This window comes from Protopterus annectens, chromosome 8.part0, assembly GCF_019279795.1.
Source record: "Protopterus annectens isolate FY-2018-M chromosome 8.part0, PAN1.0, whole genome shotgun sequence".
NCBI classification, from domain to species: domain Eukaryota; kingdom Metazoa; phylum Chordata; order Ceratodontiformes; family Protopteridae; genus Protopterus; species Protopterus annectens.
The window spans coordinates 1,263,952,945-1,263,975,038 of record NC_056741.1 but is presented as its reverse complement, the minus strand read 5'-3'; the positions used below and the strand labels follow the sequence as shown (position 1 = coordinate 1,263,975,038).

The following is a 22,094-nucleotide window of genomic DNA, read 5'->3' as shown; positions in this document are numbered from 1 at the left end:
TTAATGCAAGGAGCATTAGTAATAACATTTTTTTTTTAAATTGGAAAACTTGCGACATTCTCATAACAGTGAGGTTACTGTTTATCAAACATGGTTAATAAACAATGACTGCAAACCAGTTATGTCAGCTTATAAATATTTTTTACTGTAACAGACAATCCAACAAATATCAGGTGGTGGTGTTATGACAGGAATTAATGATCGTTATGGGAACTGTGATTATTACATGTTCAGTGATAACAGCGATTGTACAGACCACCAAACTCAAATGCTGATGTTTTTTGATGTTTGTCTGAAGAAGTTCAGTTTTCTTGAACGAAAAGTGGATGTTAATAAAACACTTAATATTGGACTCTTTGCTGCTGGTTCTGTTGACGTGGATTTTGTTTCATTCATTTCAGTTTTTCAACTTCTGTTGCTTCAAATGCTGATAACTTAGATTCATTTCTTATGTGTGTACTCACCATAACTAGGCATCTGTGTTGTCCATTTTCATTCTTCCTCAATGTACAGGTCACGAATCTGACTCAGCTACATTCTACAGACTCTGGATCCAACTCTTGAGCTCCATTCTCGACCCATAATGCTTTAGTCCAGCCCCGATACCTCAGATCAAGTTTGCTGCCATAAAGGTTTCAGTATATAATAGTAGAAAAAAAATAGAAAACTAAGGCAGGACTCAAACCTGGAACTACCAGTTCCAAAGGTCCATCAGGTCACTCCAGAAGATGACAGGAAGGGGTGAAGGAGGGAGGGGGATTTGAGGAAGAATGAAAATGGACAACACAGATGCCTAGTTATGGTAGGTACATAACTTTGACATCTGATGTTATCATTTTCATTCTTCAACGTATGGGACAAAGTCCCAGCTACGTAAACTTTGGATGGCCTTCATGGAAGGATATTTCAGAAAAAGTACAGTTGTGTACACTTACCATAAATGTAGATGTTAGAGTGTATTCACTGTTGCAGTCATTACATTTAGGTAATCTGCTGGCAGGTTGCCCTCAGTCGGTCTGAATAACAAAGTCTTGGGTCCTGCGTCAGTTGTTGTCTCCACTTAAATGACGTCAGGTCGTCAGGGGTGTAAAACATGCAGCCGACGCCACTTTATTCAGTTTTTCTTGCCCCAGATGTCAGGTGCCCCCCAAATGAGGAGTATATATATATATATATATATATATATATATATATATATATATATATATATAATATATATATGTATACACATACATACATACATACATGCACACATATACATATATACACACACATATATATATATATATATATATATACATATATATATATATACACACATATATATATATATATATATATATATATATACACATATATATAAATAAATAAACAGAAATATATGTAATGCACTTTTAGCAACATAAAATTTACCTTCATCTAAAAGCAAATATACCACAAAGGCTTTAGTATATAGTCAAGGAAAGAAAAGGTATAGAAAAGGGGGGTGGCGAGTGGGTAACCCGGACTGCAACAGTGAATACATTCGAACATCTACATTTATGGTAAGTGTACACAACTGTACTATGTTCTTCGTGTTTCACTGTTGCAGTCATTACATTTGGGTAGAATCCCAAAGCTATGGATGGGAGGATGGAACTAAACAGCATTAGGAGCGGCTATAAGGCCCTGCAGAACTGCAGTGGCAAAGCCTGACCTGGATTTGGAGAAGAGAGGCAAATGATAATGCTTTGTGAAGGTATGAACAGAGCTCCAAGTAGCAGCCTCTAGAAATGTCTTTGGTTGGAACTCCTCTGAGAAAAGCTGCTGAGGTAGAGGCAGCCCTGGTGTAATGTGACCCGATTCCCTTGGGCACAGGTTTACCAGGGTGCAAGTAGCAGAAACGAATGCAGTGGCTTATCCACTTAGAAATAGTCTGCTTTGATATAGCCTTCCCCTCTGACCCTGCAGCAAATGCTACCAGTAGTTGCTCAGACTTTCTTAGAAATTTGGTCCTGTTTAAGTAGAATATTAGTTGTCTGTGTACGTCCAATGAATGCAGAATCCGCTCCCCCTTGTTCTGTGGATTTGGGCAAAATGTTGGCATGTGAATTGTCTGGTTAAGAGCCACACTGGATACCACCTTAGGCATAAAAAAGAAGGATTGGTCCTGAGGGAGACCCTGTCCGGGTAAAATGTAATAAAAGGCTCCACAGTCATGAGAGCCTGTAGTTCTGAAACCCTTCTTGCTGAAGTGACTGCCAAGAGAAAAGCTGTTTTCCAAGATAGAAATTTTATATCTGCAGTAGCTGCTGGTTCAAAAGGAGGCAGGGTGAGTTTTTCAAGCACAAAATTGGAGGTCCCATGCAGGAGTTGGTGATCTTCTGGGAGGCCTTAAATTTTTGGCCCCCATAACATACTGTTTAAGTAGAGGATGAGAAAAGAGGGGGGCTCTGTGAGCAGAGATGGCAGAGGCACGGATTTTTATTGAAGATAGGCCCTTGTCAAGCATCTCAGTCAAATATTGTAAAATCTGAGGAATATTGGGCTTTGCTGCATCTGTTCCTTGTGCTTGGTTCCAAGCACAGAATCTCTTCCATTTATCAGCATAAGATTTTCTAGTACTAGGCCTTCTGGCTTCCAAAATGACATCCATCACAGATTTACTGAGAGGTGTTGTTTGAATAATTAAATGATCAGCCATGCTGCAAGATTCAGAGTTTGGAGCTGAGTGTGCAGAATTTGACTGTTCTGCTGAGACAGTAGATGAGGTATTTGAGGCAGGTACCAAGGAGGACGTTGAGACATATTCCTTAGAATTGGGTGCCAGTGCTGGTGAAGCCAGTCTGGAGCAACTAGGATCATTTTTGGTTTTTCCTGTCTGACTTTTAGTAAGACCTTGGAGAGAAGCAGCAGAGGGGGAAAAGCATAGACTGATAGGTTTTTCCAACTGAAGGATAGGGCATCCACTTTCCATGCTTTTCTGTGATAAGTTCTTGTGCAGAATTTGTCCAGCTGATAATTTTGGAGAGAGACAAATAGATATATGTCTGGGCTCCCCCATTTCTGTGTTAACATGCTGAAGATTTGTGGATCCAGTTTCCATTTGTGCGGGTCCATAAGATTTCTGCTTAGGTCGTCTGCCAGAGTATTTTGTTTTCCTGGCAGGAATTGAGCTTGAAATGCATTTGGTAAGTCAAAGCTGAGTTCCACAATGCCATGGCTAGTCTGCAAAGGGGGTAGGAATGTGTACCCCCCTGATTGTTTAAGGACCACATAACCGTGGTGTTGTCCGTCTTTATCAGTAGCTGTCCTGGATGAAGTAAATCCTTGAAGGCTGTCAGAGCATTCTGAACAGCTAGTATCTCTTTCTGGTTGATATGCAGAAGCATTTGTTTTGGGCTCCATTTGCCCTGAATGCATTTGCCCGCCAGGTGGGCCCCCCAAGCATAGTCTGATGCGTCTGTAGTTAGGGTTTGGGTGGCAGGGGGTAGAGTGAATAACAGTCCCTTGTTTTGGTGGCATCTCTGCCCACCAAAGAAACTCCTGTTGTAGGCAGGGAATGAGAGGAATGCATCTGCCCGCCAGGTGGGCCCCCCAAGCATAGTCTGATGCGTCTGTAGTTAGGGTTTGGGTGGCAGGGGGTAGAGTGAATAACAGTCCCTTGTTTTGGTGACATCTCTGCCCACCAAAGAAACTCCTGTTGTAGGCAGGGAATGAGAGGAATGCATCTGCCCGCCAGGTGGGCCCCCCAAGCATAGTCTAATGCGTCTGTAGTTAGGGTTTGGGTGGCAGGGGGTAGAGTGAATAACAGTCCCTTGTTTTGGTGGCATCTCTGCCCACCAAAGAAACTCCTGTTGTAGGCAGGGAATGAGAGGAATGCATCTGCCCGCCAGGTGGGCCCCCCAAGCATAGTCTGATGCGTCTTTAGTTAGGGTTTGGGTGGCAGGAGGTGTAGTGAATAACAGTCCCTTGTTTTGGTGACATGTCTCTGCCCACCAAAGAAACTCCTGTTGTAGGCAGGGAATGAGAGGAATCATTGTTTCCAGACTGTGACAATGTTGACTCCATAAACTTTTTAGGTACCATTGAAGTTTCCTCATATGCAGTCTCGCATATGGAATTAGTAGAATGCAGGATGCCATGAACCCCAAAGCCTGCAGAATTTGTCTTGCAGATAACTGGGTTTTTGTTGCCACTTGTTTGAAGTATGTTGTCAGTTGCCTTTGTCTGGCGTAAGGTAAGCCATCTGGGCAGTTGTATTCAAGCTTGCACCCAGGAATGTAATTATTTGAGAGGGTACCAGTTGGGATTTCTTTTCGTTTATTGTGTACCCTAAGCATGTTAGAAGCCTTTTTACAAATGCCAGATGTTGAAGAGTGTCCTTGTCCTCTGCTTGAATGAGACAGTCGTCCAGATAAGATAAATTTGTATGCTTCTTTGTCTGCAGAATGCGATTACTGGTGCCAGGCACTTTGTAAAGACCCTGGGCACAGTAGATAAGCCAAAGGGCAGTGCAGAGAATTGGTAATGCAAAAAACCTGTCTTGAAGCAGAGGTATCTTCTGCATGATTCCCTTATTGGGATATGCAGATATGCCTCTTTTAAGTCTAGAGTCACTAATCAAGCGTTCCTGCCCAGCATAGGCAGTAGCTGTTGTAAAGTCAGTATTTTGAATTTTGGAATGTCCAGGAACGTGCTCAAAATCTATAAGTCCAGTATTGGACGCCAGGCATGGTCTTTTCCGGGTACCAGGAAAAGTCTTGAATAAAAGCCTTGTCCTTTTTCCTTTTCTGGTACTGGTTGAATAGCCCCATATCCATGAGGGACATAACTTGTTTTTGAGCCTCTGCCCACTGATTTTGTGGCAGATCTGGCCATCCGTTTGGAATTGGCAAAGTATGGAAATGAAATCTGTATCCCTAGGATACTATGTTTAATACCCACTTGTCCTGAGTAATTAACTGCCAATTTTGTGCATGAAGTGCTAGTTTTCCCCCCAAGGGGGCTGCCAAAAGGTAAGTGCTTGGTGAAGGTAGAGGAAAGTCACTGAGACTGCTTACTGTAGGGTTGTGCTTTGTTTCCTCCAGATTTGGAGGTAGAGGCACCCCATTGCTTTGACCTGTAAGAACCCTGCGATTGGTATCTGGAGGCTTTTGATCGTCTGGATTTGCCTTGAGTGGCTCTGTTGGATACAGGAAAGGACCAATTTTTAGTAGGCCAGTGCCTACTGAACCTGGGTGGCTGCACTTGCAAGAAATCTTTTACAGTTTGCATAGATTTAGCTTTGTCTTCCATTTTCTTTAAAACCTCTTCTGCCTTCTTACCAGAGTATCATGCTGCAAGGGGGTATCCAACAATTTAGCTTTAACATGATCAGGCAGCTTTTGCTCCTTGAGCCAGGCATGCCTTCTAATCACAGATCCAGTAACTGCGGCCCTGCAAGAGGTCTTCAAAGAATCAAACCCACACTGCAAAGTATGCTTTCCAACCTGTTCTGCTGAATGCAATAATTCCTGAAACTCTATTTTCCACACAATCAGAAATCAACATCTTCTGTTTCAGTAAGCCCATTACATGCTGTTGATATTTAAGCATATGAAACTGGCAGTTTAAGGCCCTGATTGCCAAGGTTGCAGACGTATAAACCTTCTTTCCCCATCTACCCAACGCCCTGGAATCTCTATCAGAGGGGGCAGGATTTTTTGCTGTAGAGGCCTTTACACCCTTGGGACCCTGTGAAATAGTCTCAGGATCAGCAGCAGGATTTTTGAATAGAAATTTGTGGGAGTCAGGAACCCTGTAATATCTGTCTGGCTTACTAGGAGCCGGAGGTAGGGAATCAGGAGCCATGCTTGATTCCGAAAACACATCAACAATGTCTAATACAGGAAGTATTGCCAAAGGCCTATGCTGTGGAAGAAGGAAATTCCTAAGCCTCTTTTTTTATTCAGAGAAGTCCTGACTCTCCCAGTGAAAATGTTCCCTTAAAGTATGCAAAGTCTCTCCAAAAGAGTAATCCTCCAGAGGAGATGCAGATGGGATGGATTCCTCTGCATCAGAATCCTCATAGGGTGGAACAGAAAATTCCTGATCAGAAGAGGAATCAGAAGAAATGGAAACCTGATCTGAAGATTCATAATCAGTGCCTTGCCAAGGCCTCTTAGCAGGGGGGGTCGGGAACCCCTGATCAAGGTAATTAAGTCCTCAGCCATTTTGATCATCTGTTTTTTAGGCATAGGGGCCTGAGCACATGGCTCATGCATCAGTTTTTTAGACATAGAAGATGTTTTTGAGGCTGGTGTTGGTTTAATATAAAAATGTTGAGGCCTGAAAACACCCTTGGAAGCCGGTGCCTGCTCAGCGGCTCTGGACCCATCGAAGGGAGAGATATCCGCGGGTTCAATACTCAGAATCTCGTGGCATAGCGGACTCCGAATGGGTCTCAGTAGAGGCCTGTGACTCAAAAGTAGCGGGTATCAGGGGCTGCGAAAGCACCTCACCGAGTAACAGTGAACCGGCGACTGGCTTAGGAGAAGCTTCGTCGGTTTTGGACCTCGACGGTCTGTCTGTCTTTTTCTTTGCGTTTTTTGTGAACTCCGGTAGTCGGACTGCTAACCCACGACATTTCAGGATAATTAAATCTTGATCCAAAATATTTAGAAGTAAAAATATACCAATGCTTAATACTGCGTTGGTTAAATCTAGCACAAAACCGACAGCAAGGCACATTATTGATCTGGGCCTAGGCAAGGAATACAGTACAAATTAAAATCTTTATGAGGTATTTGCTTCCTACAAGTAATGCAATTATTAACTTTTACTGACATCGGTAAGGAGCAAGAAAAAGTTTCCCCAATGGGGTACTTGGCTTTAGTTTGAAGACTTTGATTCTGAAACTCGAGTGGAAAATTTCAGGAGTCGGCCGAACAGCACTTGCTAACTGCTTCTGCTTCGGGCACCGTGTGGCAAGGAAGACTGAATAAAATGGCATCGGCTGCATGTTTTATACCCCTGACGTCATGGAAGAGGAGACAGCAACCGACGCAGGACCCAAGACTTTGTTATTCAGGCCGACTGAGGGCAACCTGCCAGCAGATTACCCAAATGTAATGACTGCAACAGTGAAACACGAAGAACATCTGCTGAACCGGAAGCAGCTTTGTTTCTGGAAATTATGTCCAATTTGTAATAGGTAATGAAGGTATGAACATTAGACCAGATGGCTGCTGCACAAATAGAATCAATGGAAATTCTAGACCAGAAAGCAGATGATGTGTCCATGGATCTAGTTGAATGGGCCTTACGTGGTTTTAGTAAGGACAGAGGCCTTGTTGAGAATAATTCCGAGAAATGTATACTAACCTCGAAAAAGGGCATAGCAAAATTAATTTAAAATGGGTGGCGAAAGCCAAACACACTCTGGCTAGGCTTATAAATGCCCTAGGGCAGATAGCCTAGTATGAACCTATGAACCTATAATCCATATGGCCAATGAAACTTCAGAAAATGCAGAACCCAGCTCAGTGGGTGAAAGAAACACAGTTGGTCCATTTTTCTGAACTCTTTTGTTCTGTGCAAGTATAAATATAATTGTCTATCTACATATCTAAGAGATGTAGCATGTATTCACCCTTGGCTGAAAATTTTGGAAAGAAGACTGGAAAATGAATGGTTTGATTTATTTGATTCAGGACCACTTTTAGTAGTAAGGAAGGATTGATTCTTAAGGTAATCCTGTCTTTATGAAAAATAATGTAAAAAGCTTTTGAAGAAAGAGCCTAGAGTTCAGAAATCCTTTCAGCAGAATTAATAGCAACTTTAAAGGCTGTTTTCCAAGACAGGAATTTTAAATCCGTTTCTGCTGTAATGTTTTACCCCTGAGGAATGTGAAAGAAGGTCTGGATGGGGATCAGTATCCAAGCATGATAACAAAAATGAAACCAAAGGAAGGGGAACCAGACCTAGTGAGGCCAGATGGGTACAACAAGGATAACGGAGCTCTTCAAATGTCTAGCTTTACGAATTTTGTAATTAGAGGTACTGGGGGATAAGTATAAAAGAAGAATGGAGGGCCAAGTGTGGACTAAAGCATTTCTCTGTGACGCCCCCAAGAGGGAATCAGGGTACCTGCTGCATCTGTTGTTGTGGGGAGAGGGAGAATGGTCGCAGCAAGGTTGACCCCATTGACGGAAAATTTCCTCCTCCATTGACTGACTGAGAGACCACTCGTGAGTCATCAGAATGGTCCTGCTGAGTTTGTCCACAAATACTTTGGATCTCCTGGGGATGTGTGTTACCACTTGAAAGTGGTTGGAGGAGATCACCCATTGCCACACACTCACAGCTTCTCGACAGAGGTGGTAAGACTGAGTTCCACCTTGATTGCTAAAGTATCAGACTACAGACATGTTTATTGGTTTGAATCGCAATGTACCCTAGAGGGAGAACATCCTGAAAAGCATGCAATGCTAGAAGGACTGGTTTTATCTCCAGGATATTGACATGCAAATTGATCTCTTGGGGGGCCACATACCTTGGACTGTCCTTTCCTTAACACTCCCCCCTCCCCACCCCAGTTGGGAGAAGTCCATGCTTACTGTAGTTACAGCAGGAGACCGAACAAAGGGGCGATCTATGAGAGTCTCACCCAGATGCTTCCACAACTGAATATGGTTTCTGCATAACTGAGCGAGTCTGACTGGATGGGAGTAGGGCTGCTGAATAGACCATTACACAACTAGAGTTAATTGCAGAACCTGCGTATAGTAACATGCTAAGGGGACTGAAACTATAGATGCTGCCATGGAACCCAGAGCCTGCAGAATCAGTCTGGCAGGAGGAGCAGGATGAGAAAGGATTTGTTGAATCTGTAGATTCATTAAAGGATCTAGGTATATGGGTAGATCCACCTTTGCATTATCTAATCATATCAACCAACTGGTTAATGAGTGATACAATTATAGGTTATACAAAAATATTTATAAAGGCTAGAAAATCAAACCAATGATTACTTTGTGTGTAATGTAACTTAAGTATGGAACAACAATCTAGAAACCTACTAAAAAACAAGCATGAGTAAACTGGAAAGAGTACAATGGAAATATACCAAGGGCATTCACAAATGTGAAACTTTAAGTTATTACTGAAGACTAAAATATCTGAACTGTTACAGTGTATCATACGAATATTTAAAGGGAGACCTTATTCAGGTATATTGGCCACTTAGAAACGACTACTTCTGTGAAAGTTTGGGATTATCAAAAAGTGTCAGAGAAGAATCAGATAATCTATGAAGAAGATCCAGATTAGTCTCACTAGGCTAGTAGTCTCTTTTCAGGGAAGACCTGAAATGCTATTAATACTACTAGGGAAAATTTGGCCAGGGCATTGAGGAACTTCCCCTACTCTTTTTGACTGATATTGTGGGATCTTTTACATTCACCTGAGCTACCACAAACTTGAGCAGAAATGGCCTTGCTTTAATGTCTAATCCGAAAGACAACATACTCCTCATTGTTGGTAATCAACATACCTGCTGTGGGAACTGAACCTAAAGCCTTCTGAACAAATGGCAAGTATGATACCTGGTGTGCCACTGATACTTCTATACAGGAATGAGAGATGTACTAATTGGTTCCTTCAGAGAGCAGCCAATGAATGGAACGGACTATAAAATTACATTAAAGCAAGCACTAACTAGTTCAGATGCTTTTACGAATAAGTTGGACATTTATTATGGGAATGACTTTTGGTATATTGGCATGCTAGAAAGGCATTACCAATGCCTGAAATATATGTGTGTATGCAATACTAATTTAGAGTAAACCAATAGACAATGACGCTCTTTTATGTGCCAAAATTTGCCAATGATGGTACAAGAAATTTACTTAGAGCAATACATCAGAGCTCAGCAGTTAATCAGTGCCAACAGTGAATAATTCCATAATGATAACATTACTGCTAAGCTACCCAAGTGACGATGTAGCAGGCAGACTCTGCAAATTCATTTAGTTCAAAGTAAAAATTAGATAACCAGGTTCAACCTAAAAAATTATGACTAATATGCTACAGATTCGTCTGTTATTTGAGCCTGATTGAAAACATTGGGTAGTTGAAAGAGTATGTGGTCCATAATCACATTTTGTCTACTCACCAGTATAACCCACAGAAGCATACTCTAATGCCCAAATATCTCACCAAAGATGTACTAGCAGTGTGATTGTGCAAAAAAATTAATCACAGTAGCAGATGTCCAGTTTGTAAACACAGCAAAACTTTACACATTCAGTCACAGTTATAACACATACTTTTTAAAAGGACTTTTGTATATGTAGCACTAGTTATGTGGTTTACTTGGTAGTACAGCTTTAACTATTTTTATACAGAAAAATTAAAATACATTACAAAAAGTAACTACAAGTGCTTTGGCTGAACATCTTACAGGAAATGAAGAGAATTAAACATTCATTCCACTGAAAAACCTGCTCATTGATAGAGTGAATATCTAAGAAATATGGTTGAGTGTGCTATTCAGTAAAGTTTTAAGCTTTTAGAAAACCTAATATTGTATGCATGTTGTAAGTCAAGTGTTGGTTTGGAATACTAATGTTAAAATGTTCAGATATTCTGAGGCGGCGGGATTATTTGTGCGAGTGTACACGGATTAGGTTAAGTGAGGGTATAGATTTAATGTGCTACAGACAGGGGATTTCAAAAGTAAGGTGCAGGCTTAGGCTTACAGTTAAGGAGGTATTACTAAGACGGTGCAGAATAGCCGAAACTCTGTCAACCTTCCGGATGCCTGCTAATCCTAAAATACTGCTCCTGCACCTTACCTTTGCCTAAAATACTGCTCCTGCACCTTACCTTTGAAAATCCCTTTCCATAACACTAATTTTTCAAAATGTTTCTAAATGTGTGGTGGGGTTCTGGTGATCAGATCACAAATGGAAGCCGCATGCCTTCTTTTGCAATCTTTTTCATAATTTTGTGATTTTGTTGATATGCTGATTTTAAAAACACTGGTATTGATCATGCCATTGCTGCTGATTTTGTATCTTGATAAATCAAAATATACTCATATATATATATATATATATATATATATATATATATATATATATATATATATAGAGAGAGAGAGAGAGAGGGAGGGAGGAGTGCTACAGAATCTTGAAAGACCAAAATCCCGAGACCAAAATCCTGAAAGTTCAAAATCCTGAAAACACACAGGATACCAACACTCAATATATTTCAGCACAAGTACATACAGAAACAAATAAAACACAAACTATATTACTGTTGTTCAAGTATAAGCAGGGGGCAAGTCCCCCTGCTACTTAAATATATCAACTCCAAGATTGCACTTAGTGTAGTGAAGTGCAATCTTGGAGTTATAATAAGCAACAGGGGTGTGGGGGTGCAGGGGGGGCTTGCCCCCCTGCATATAGTTGAAGGGTAATATGTTTCTGTATGTACTTGTGCTGGAATATAGTGAGTGTTGGTATCCTGTGTGTTTTCAGGATTTTGAGTTTTCAGTATTTTGAACTTTCTGGATTCTATAGCGCTTGTATACATATATATATATATATATATATATATATATATATATATACATATATATATATACACATATACATATACATACATATATATATATATATATATTATATATACACACACATACATACATACATACATCAGACGAAAATTAAATTACAGCACAACTGGTTGAATGACTTCAGTTAAAGGCAAATTACACAATTAAAATGGTTAAAAGGCAATTTCACTGAAACACATTTTAATTTGAAATAACTGGTGCTGCGGTAGCGTTGTCGCCTCACAGTAAGACGCTGTCCGGTTCGATTCTTAGCTAGAGCGTCTTCTGCGTGGAGACATGCGTGACTGGCCGTACCTTCATTGAAGGTTGTGCGTCAGGCCTGGCAAGCCGGTACTAAAAATCTACTGCCAATCATTAGCGGACCAGAGTTCTGCTGTGGCGACTCCTAACTGGGAAAAGCCGAAAGACACAAACAAACTATCATAAACAAAGGGAAAACTTTTCAAAAACAGTGTTCTTGCAAGGGGGCAAGCCCCTCTTCAATCATTTGACCCCCACACCCCCTTACTTAAATATACTAAATTCCAAGTAGAATAACTGTAGAAAACCGACAATTCTCTACGGACGGAATCACTGCCAGCGCACATACATAAACCACATCAGCAGTGACTATGTATGGAGGGAATCAGTGCCAGCACACACACACAAACCACAACAGCAGTGACTATGTGCAGAGGGAATCAGTGCCAGCGCACATACATAAACCATATCAGCAGTGACTGTATAGAGGGAATCAGTGCCAGCGCACATACATAAACATCACCAGCGACTATGTACAGACAGAATCCGTGCCAGCACACATACATAAACCACATTAGCAGTGACTATGTATAGAGGGAATCAGTGCCAGCGCACATACATAAACTACATCAGCAGTGACTATGCACAGGTAACCACAAGCACCAGCTAAAGCTACTTCATACACTTCTACACACTCCCACTTCTGTATTATGGGAATATATGCAGTTATGCCACATCTAGTGAAACTAAATTTCAACCAATTTGTCACTCAACTAAACTAACTTTCAACCATTTTTCTTAGCTCAACTGGCTTTAGATGAAACTCACATTCAACCAAATGATAGCAACACGCTCTAAGGACCTAAACCTTGTCACCACAATAAACAGAACATGCCGGAGGGATAGATTCCTGTCCCAGAGACTTCCCATACTCTGGAATAAACTACCTATCTATATCAAACAAAGCTCCTCATTAGCACTCTTCAAGAAAAATCTTGAGGATCGGATGGGAAATAGGAAATTCACCCCAGGGATCACCTCTGTGGCTCTGCTCAACAGTGGCACAGGAAAATAATTTTCTTGTGTGGCAAAAGCCAAGGTACCTTTTTGGCTGGGCTTGTATAGGCCTAGGGCTGATAGTCTAGTACCTACCTATGAACACACACACACACACACACACACACACACACACACACACACACACACACACACACACACACACACACACACACACACACACAGAAGCGTCATCACTTGAAACATTTTTGAAGGTTTCCCATAATGTAATATTAATAAAGATGGCATTTACTGTTTACTCCATTAGAGCATGTTGTGTTCTGTTATTAAACTTACAACCCCCCCAAAAAATCCCAAATAAAGTTAACTTGCAAAAAAATGATGCAACAATTTTTCCTTGGCAAAATAATGTACTCAATGAGCACTACATATCAAAAAATGAAAGAAGATAAGACGAGGTAATACAAGCAATAATCAATGTTGGGATAAACTGTGCAATATTTCCCGCTTAGACTCTACTCTTATGGTTAAAGCCCTACAAGTGATTTATAAATACTGTACAATCCACAATCCCACAAGTGCTTATTTCTTAAATATAAAATTGCATGGTTACAAGGACACAGCAACCAAGTATGTATCACATGGGATGCAATTGCTCATGTACAACTCTATGTTGTGGTAGAACACAGCTATGGGTGCATCACTTAAACACTACAACAAAACACATGATGTATTACCATGTAGCTAGGTAGACAAACCTTCAGAAAAAGAAAAACAAAACAAACAAAAAAAAAAAAACAATACATGCAATCACGTACTGACAGGCAGCATGATGCAAATCCAAACATCTCATTATGTATTCATTGAGGACTGCTACATAGCCTGAAAAAATACTACAAACATACATCATGTAGTTGACAGGACAGCTTTTATCACCACTATATGGGACAACTGCTCATGTAAAATCACATGTTCTGACTAAAGACAGCTGCTAGTGTTATCACAAAATATCATGAATAAACATATAGCTGATATGACACATCCACCAGAATACCATCACATGTACAGGTAGGACATACCAGCTAATGCATTACTGCATGCCATAACATAACAAAATTACCACAGTACATCATACTCATGTTGACAGGCTTCAAAATATAAAATTACACTTCTGTCCTGCTTCTGGCTGGATGTGAGATTTGGTAACTTCTGTTTTACTTCTCTACCTACTGTCCTCTTACAATTAATCATCATGCATAACCCTCTGGCTGTTTACTTGCTTAGCTTGGATAGTAAATACTACATCCTACCTCACATCGGGTATTATGTTAGAGGTGGAAGATACAAGTCAATGAGGCTGCCCAAAAATATCTATCTATCCATGAAGTTATGCATGCATCATCCTTATATCAGTCGTACCCCCATCCATTTCTACAGAAAAAACCCAAAAATCTCTGGCTCCCAAATCCACAAAGGGTCATGCTTTGGTAGGTAATAAAAGTTAGTCCTCCAGGATAGGAAAAAGGAGTTTTCACCTACCATAACCACCATCGAAGATGGGTAGAATCCCAAAGCAGAAGAGGTAGAGAGGATGGCCAGAGCTATGAGGAAACAGGAGCTGCCAAATGCCCTGCAAACAGCAAGTGGCAAAACCAGCCCTAGAGTAAAGTGGTGTGGTGGCGATAATGCCTAGAAGTATGCTGAACTCAAAGTAGCTGCCTAAAATATCATAGTTGCCACCCCTCAAAAAGCTGTCAAGTGGCAGTAGCCCTAGTGGAATGAGGCCTAATCCCAGCTGGAATCCTCCCACTTGCCATGATGGGGAATAACGAGAAGCAATGCAAACCCAATCCCACTTAGAAATAGTTTGTTTTGACACAGGCTTGCCTGAACTCAAAACAAAAACAAATAACTGCTGAGACTGCCTGAACCCTTTGGTTCTGTCCAAATAATATCGCAACTGCCTGTGTACATCTAAAGTGTGCATACCCTATCCTTATGGAAAATTAAGAAAAGCTCAACCATACGCCATGGGCCTGCTCAAAACAAAACTTGCAGAGTAGAGATGTGGCCAACAAAAAAAATGATAAAAACTTTGATAAAAACTTTAATTCCTTGTTGATGTACCACATGACAGTTGTGTTGTCTGTTAGAATCAACACCTGCCCTGGAAAAGAGAAATCCTTGAAAGCTATTAATGCAAACTGGACTATAACATCTCTTTCAAGTATGTATGTAGATGTGTTGTAGTCTGGCAGATACTTGTCTTGTACTTCCATTCCATTCAAATTAGGCTCCCCAAGCTTTGTCTGAGGCATCTGTCGTTAGAATCTGGCTACGCCTCTGGCCAGGTCACAGAGGTCCCTTGTTGACATTCACAACAATTCCTTTTGTAGATACAAGGTATTATTTGAATGACAGTGTCCAAATCCTGCAGTGCTGTGTCCCAGCATTTTTTGAGATACCAGTGTAGCTTCCTCATATGCAGTTTGGCATTAGAGCACCAGAATAGTGCCATGAACCCCAAGGCTTGAGGACTGTCGCTTGCAGTCAGCCTGGACTGAGACAACTGATGAAAGTAAAGGAAAGATTCTTTTGTTGTCGGGGTCAAAAAGGCCTCTGGGATGCTGTGTTCAGTCTCACACCCAAGCACATGTCCTGAGGAGGGTACTAGACTGGACTTTATTTCGTTTTATTTAGATCCAATGTAGCACTGCTATCACATAGTAAATGATGAAAAGCTTATTCCTTCCTTGAGCCAGAATCAGGCAATCGTCCAAATAAGGATAGATCTGTATTCCAGAAAATAAAATTTCCCTCGGTCTGAAACTCCCAACTCGAAAAATTTCAGAGCCAAAGCTTGCCTGTGCTGCAATGCGGCACGACCAGGACCCATCTGCATGAACCCATGCGAGGAAATGGCGTCATTCATGCCTGACCGTTCTGCGATCAGTCAAATGCGCAATGACCAACGTCAGCGTCAGCTTGATCTTTGCGGGCGAGGACAGCGGAGGACAGCGGACTACCCAAGTGTAAGGACTGCAGCAATGTGAGATGAAGAACATCAGCAGACAATATAGCAGATTCTTCCCTTGTTTGACCAGACCTTATACAGTCAACATATCCATTGTTAAACTCTAGGCCACAAGCTATTTCAAAGTTTACACTGTTGTTATAACACAATTTAGCACAAACACCCCTGTTTAGTATTTCTTTGTATATATAAACAAAAAATAAACACTAATCTACAACTGCATACATCAACAGGCACAGTTTGCAATTTGTCAATGTAACACAAAATATCAAGACAAGTGCCATTTAATTGGCACTCAGACTGTAAACTCTCATGTTTCCTCAAAGGGTAGAACTACTGCACTTAAAGCAGATTCACACTTAGCTTCATCTGACTTGAAGGTCAAGACTCCCACATTCCACCCATTTAACAACATTAGGCTACAATGAATACTGCATGAAGTAACTGACTCCAATTCAATTAACTCTATCATGTTGAGTTTTGAAACTGTACAACAAGGATCAAGTTACAACCTAAATTCTATGTCTGGGAGTCAACTGAGGACATCCTGTACAATATTAATAAAGCAGACTTACAAAGGATTGTGTTATCAAGCTAAACTAAACTTGGGATGTAATCCAAATTACAAGGCCCTGCCAGCATGACGGCTTCATTTACTACAGCCAGAGTAGCATACTTCATTCAATATTTTTCCTCTGCACGTGCTCCATACGAGCTGTATCTGATGACGGATAAAATGCACCTGCTGTTAGATGTACAGAGAAAAAAAATAGCTTTACTGACATAGTTAACCAGCTCATACACTTTTAGAGAAGCCCCCATTTATATTCTCCATAATTACCTGCATAAGCACTCAGGCACTTTGAAAGAACGCTCAGAGGAAGCAATGGATCCATCAATGTCAGAAGTCGGGAAGGTGATGCAGTTGCTTGCAACAAAGTGGCAGGATACGCTGCCATTACCCCATCTGGAATTCTTACCCCATATGCAGCTGCACGCATGGACACAGTAATACAAAGATTACCACCAGCACTGTCTCCTGCCAAGCAGATTTTTTCTCCTGTAGAACCTGGAAACCCGAAATGTGAAAACACATGTTAAAACAGGACAGGACGTATACTCCAAGAACGATTATAAAAATGGAAATTCTGTTCCCTGCACTGAAGATAGTAAAGGTGCTCTGACAAACAATGGCTGAATCTCACTTACAAAAACTGGTCTTACCAGGATAGGGTACATGGAAACATACTGGCTATATTCCATTCTCCACTCATGAAATATTAAAACTGGATGACATCTTGCCTAGCTAGGGGCCATGGAAACATACTGACATCAATATCTCATGAATGGTAAATGGATGGAATAAAAATGTACGCCTCATACAAAAAGACTGCGCATCCATCTTATCAGGCAAAACAATTTATACCCAGAAGAGCTTCTATAATCAAAAGAAAAGAGTCAGATCTGTCATCTTTGATAGCCATTCTGTTCCAATAAAAGATTACATCATGTCCTTCTAAATCTTACATTGCTTCTGACAACATATGCAGCCAGAAGAAAGCGAATCTCATTACTACTATGAAGAATGACGGTATCTCACCTGCACCACTGAAGACATACTGAGAACCAACTCAATAATCTCTAGAATGTAGAAAGACTAGAAATACTTCACAAGGATATACAAAGATGGCTATAATGTTATACAAGTGTTGTCAGGATTAAGACGGGAAATAATGGCATTCACATACCCACAGCCAATGGTATGGTACACTAAGGAAATGTCTTGGACTGCCACTGTGGGAAAAAATGCTGACTGTGAAACAGGCTATCAAGCTGCGACACAGTTGTCATATTGGCAGGTGGAGAGGGACCAAATGTGTAAGATACCGTTACAGACTAGCAGTATTAAACAGTTACTAGACAGCAACAGCAGTGTATGCTAAACTTCCCACAATCAGAGATGGGTACAGTAAGTATCCCACTGCCACCAGCAGGGGGTATTTTTTTTTTTTAAGTTGCTATATACCAAGCATACAGTTTCACAGAACTCTACAAGAAACTGCAAAGAAGCAACAACACTCCTCAATTTACAGCAGTGACAGAAGTTATTCAATAACGAATTCTCATACTTACCCAAAAGATGGCAGTTCTTGACTGCCCAGCAATAGGCAAAGAAACACTCCTCCAGAGCTCGGGGGAAAGGTGCTTCTGGTGCAAGAGAATAATCAACAGACAGGATCGGCATGTCAAGATCACAGGTCCAGGTTTTTAAGTATGGCTATAAGGAAAAAGAAAGGAAAGGAAAGTTACAGCAGGTACTCCTACTTATAAAAACTGATACTTTTGAAAAACATGACGACATCAAAGAAACACAACTTCTTCACAAATCTTTAACTGAGACAACCAAACGAGGACTCTAACTGCTTTTAAGTGTGACAAATACTTTTCATTCCTGCTGTGTCCATTAAGCCCAGGTGTGTAACTTATACTTTCTGGACATAGCAACCAACATTCTCTTCTTTCACTAGTAGCAAGGTGAGATAAAGCTAAAGTACAGTTGTGTACACTTGCCATAAATGTAGATGTTCGAGTGTATTCACTGTTGCAGTAATTACATTTGGGTTATCTGCCTGCAGGTAGCCCTCAGCCGGCCTGAATATCAAAGTCTTGGATCCCTGCGTCGGATGCTGTCTCTTCTTCCATGACGTCAGGTCGTCAGGGGTATAAAACATGCAGCTGATGCCATTACATCAGTTTTTCTTAACCCAGATGTCAGGTGCCCCCATAATGGGAAGCAATTATATGTTAGGTTACATCTCCAACAAAAAGCAAATACACCAGAAAGCAGAAATACACTAAACCAGAAGAAAGGTATAGCCAAGAGAAGTCAGGGAGCTAGAGGGAGGGTAACCAGGACTGCAACAGTGAATACACTCCAACATCTACATTTATGGTAAGTGTACACAACTGTACTATGTTCTTCGTGTTTCACTGTTGCAGTCATTACATTTGGGTCGATTCCCAAAGCAAAGGAAGGGAGGAGGACGTTAGAGAGCATTAGGACCAGCTATTAAGCCCTGCAAGACTGCAGTGGCAAAACCAGCTCTGGATTTAGAAAAAATAGACATGTGGTAATGCTTGGTGAAGGTATGTACAGAGCTATGTCCCTGGTAGGGACACCTCTGAGAAAGGCTTTAGAGGTAGATGCAGCCCAGGTGGAATGTGATCTTATCCCCTGTGGGGAAATGGTTTAGAAATGGTTTGCTTTGAAATGGCCTTCCCCTCTGCCCCTGCAGCAAAGCCAACAAGCAGCTGTTCAGATTTTCTGAGTGGCTTAGTCCTGTCCAAATAAAATCTAAGTAGTCTGTGCACGTCCAAAGAGTGCAGTATTCGTTCCCCTTTGTTTTATGGATTTGGGAAAAAAGTAGGCAAATGAATGGACTGATTAAGGGCCACACTAGACACCACCTTGGGCATAAAGGAAGGATTGGTCCTGAGGGACACCCTGTCTGCATGGAAGATGATGAAGGGGCTCCACTGCCACGAGGGCCTGTAATTCAGACACTCTTCTTGCTGAACTGATGGCTAGAAGGAAGGTGGCTTTCCAAGAAAGGAATTTCAACACTGCAGTTGCAGCTGGAGGCAGAGTGAGCTTTTCCAATACAAAGTTGAGGTCCCAGGCTGGAGTAGGAGCTCTCCTGGGTGGTCTTCAATTTTTGGCTCGTCTGAGGAATTGCTTTAGCAGGGGGTGAGAGAAGAGGGGTGGCTCCGTATTATAATATGCTGAAAAGGCAGAGGAATGAATTTTAATTGACGAGAAGGAAAGGCTCTTGTGGAGCAACTCTGTTGGGTACTGAAGAATATGCAGTAAGCTGGGTACCTTTGTGCCCATCCCCCAAGACTGGCTCCTGGAACAATATCTTGTCCACTTTTCAGCATAGGATTTTCTAGTATTAGGTCTCCTTGCCTCCAGAATGACATCTAGCACCTGCTTAATGAGGGATGCTCAGGGAATTAGCCAGGCTGCAAGGTTCAGGGTTTGAAGCTGAGGGTGCAGAATCTGGCCCTCCTGCTGGGACAGCAGGGAAGGGGGTCTGAGGCAGGTGCCATGGTTCCAGCAGTGACATACTGCGCAAAAGGGGGGTACCAGTGCTGGCGTGGCTAGTCTGGTGCAATAAGTATTGTCCTTGGTTTGTCCTGTTTGATCTTTAGCAGAACTTTTGAGAGGAGAGGCACAGGGGGAAAGGCATAAACTGAGAGGCTTTCCCAGGTGATGGACAGGGCATCCATTTCCAAGCTTGACTGTGGGGAGTCCTTGTGCAGAATCTGTCCAATTGGTAGTTCTGAGGGGAGGAAAACAGGTCTATCTCTGGATTCCCCCATTTATTTCTCAAAAGGTTGAATATCATTGGTTCCAGTTTCCACTCGTGTGGGTCAATGAGATTTCTGCTTAGGTCGTCTGCCAGTGAATTTAACTTGCCTGGCAGGAATTGAGCTTGTAGGTGCACTTGGTAGCTCAAGGCTGTGTTCCACAGAGCCATGGATAGTCTGCAGAGAGGGTACGAATGGCTTCCCCTGCTGGTTTATGTACCACATAACAGTGGTGTTGTCTGTCCTTACCAATAATTGTCCTGGAAGAATGTGGTCCTTGAAGGCTGTCACGGAATTCTGTACAGCTAACATTTCTTTTTGACTGATATGCTGATGCATCTGACTCTGGTTCCATTTGCCCTGAATGCACTGCCCTGCCAAGTGAGCCCTCCATGTGTAGTCTGATGCATCTGTTGTTACGGTTTGGGCGGCAGGGGGTAGAGTGAAAGGGAGCCCCTTGTTGTGGTAGCAGGCCTCTGCCCACCAAAGGAACTCTGTCTTTATACAAGGAATGATAGGAATTCATTGATTCCAGGTCCTGAGAATGTTGACACCATAGGCTTTTTAGATACCACTGTAGTTTCCTCATATGCAGTCTTGCATATGGAATTAGCAGAATGCAAGAGGCCATGAACCCCAGGGCTTGCAGGATTTTCCTTGCAGATAGCTGGGTCTTTCTGGCCAGTAGTTTGAAGTAGGCTGTCAAATAAACTTGTTTCTCTGGCATGAGTTAAGCCATCTGGGAAGTTGTGTTCAAGCTTGTTCCCATGAATACAATTTGTTGGCAGGGTACTAGATGAGATTTCTTTTCATTTATGGTGTACCCCAGTGAGGTTAGCAATTTCTTTACAAATGCCAGATGTTTTAGTAGCATGTCCTGGCTTTCTGCCTGAATTAGACAATCGTCCAGGTATGGGTATATTTTAATATTTCTTTGCCTGCAAAATGCAATGACTGGAGCTGGACACTTTGTGAATACCCTGGGCACAGTAGATAAGCAAAAGGGAAGTGCAGAGAACGGATAGTGCATGGAGCCTGCTCTGAAGCGTAGGTATTTCCTGCAAGATTCCCTTATTGGAATAAGCAGGTAAGCTTCCTTTAAGTCCAAGGTTGCCAACCAGGCATCTTTGCCTAGCATAGTAAACAGCTGATGAAGTGTTAGCATTGTGAACTTTGGGATTACCAAAAAGGTGTTTAGACTAGAGAGGTCCAGGATAGGACGCCAGGAGCGGTCTTTTCTGGGTACCAGGAAAAGTCTTGAGTAAAAACCTTGTCCCCTTTCTTCTGCTGGGACAGGGTGAATAGCCTTGATACTTAGGAGAGAGAGAACCTGCTGTTGGGCCTCTGCCCACTGGTTTGGGGGTAGGTCTGGCCAACCGTTTGGGGTTGATAAGGTGTGGAAGTGGAATCTGTATCCTTGGAAAACTATATTTAAAACCCATTTATCCTGGGTAATGAGTTCTCAGTTTTTTTGCATGCAGGGTGATCTTTCCTCCTAAGGGAGCAGGCAGTTGAGCAGGGCTTGGAAGGTTTAAGGTTAAGTCATTGTGACATTGTTCCATAGGCGGGTGTCTTACTACTTCCAGCTTTGGAAGTGGGAGCCCCCCACTGCTTAGGCCTGTGAGTACCTTGAGACTGTAACCTAGGTGGGTCTGCTATTTCTGGGTTTGGACTGAGAAGGCCTGGAAGAGACAGAAAAGGACCAATTCTTAGAAGGCCAATGCCTACTAAATCTGGGAGACTGTACTTGCAGGAAATATTTAACAGTTTGCATAGACTTAGCTTTTTCCACCATCTTTTTAAGAACTACTTCTGCTTTGTTGCCAAACA

The 22,094-nt window shown here is 41.8% G+C and overlaps 1 protein-coding gene across 1 annotated transcript in view; it reads right to left on the bottom strand.

Moving 5' to 3' along the window:
- LIPE (lipase E, hormone sensitive type) overlaps positions 1-22,094 on the bottom strand; it is a 233,382-nt gene that overhangs the window by 175,160 nt on the left and 36,128 nt on the right. Inside the window, exons 4-5 of the mRNA XM_044079418.1 lie at positions 18,027-18,171; positions 16,735-16,962 (exon numbers count right to left, since the gene is read on the bottom strand). Coding sequence (XP_043935353.1) covers positions 16,735-16,962; positions 18,027-18,171 — 373 coding nt within the window. The remainder of the gene's footprint in view (positions 1-16,734; positions 16,963-18,026; positions 18,172-22,094) is intronic.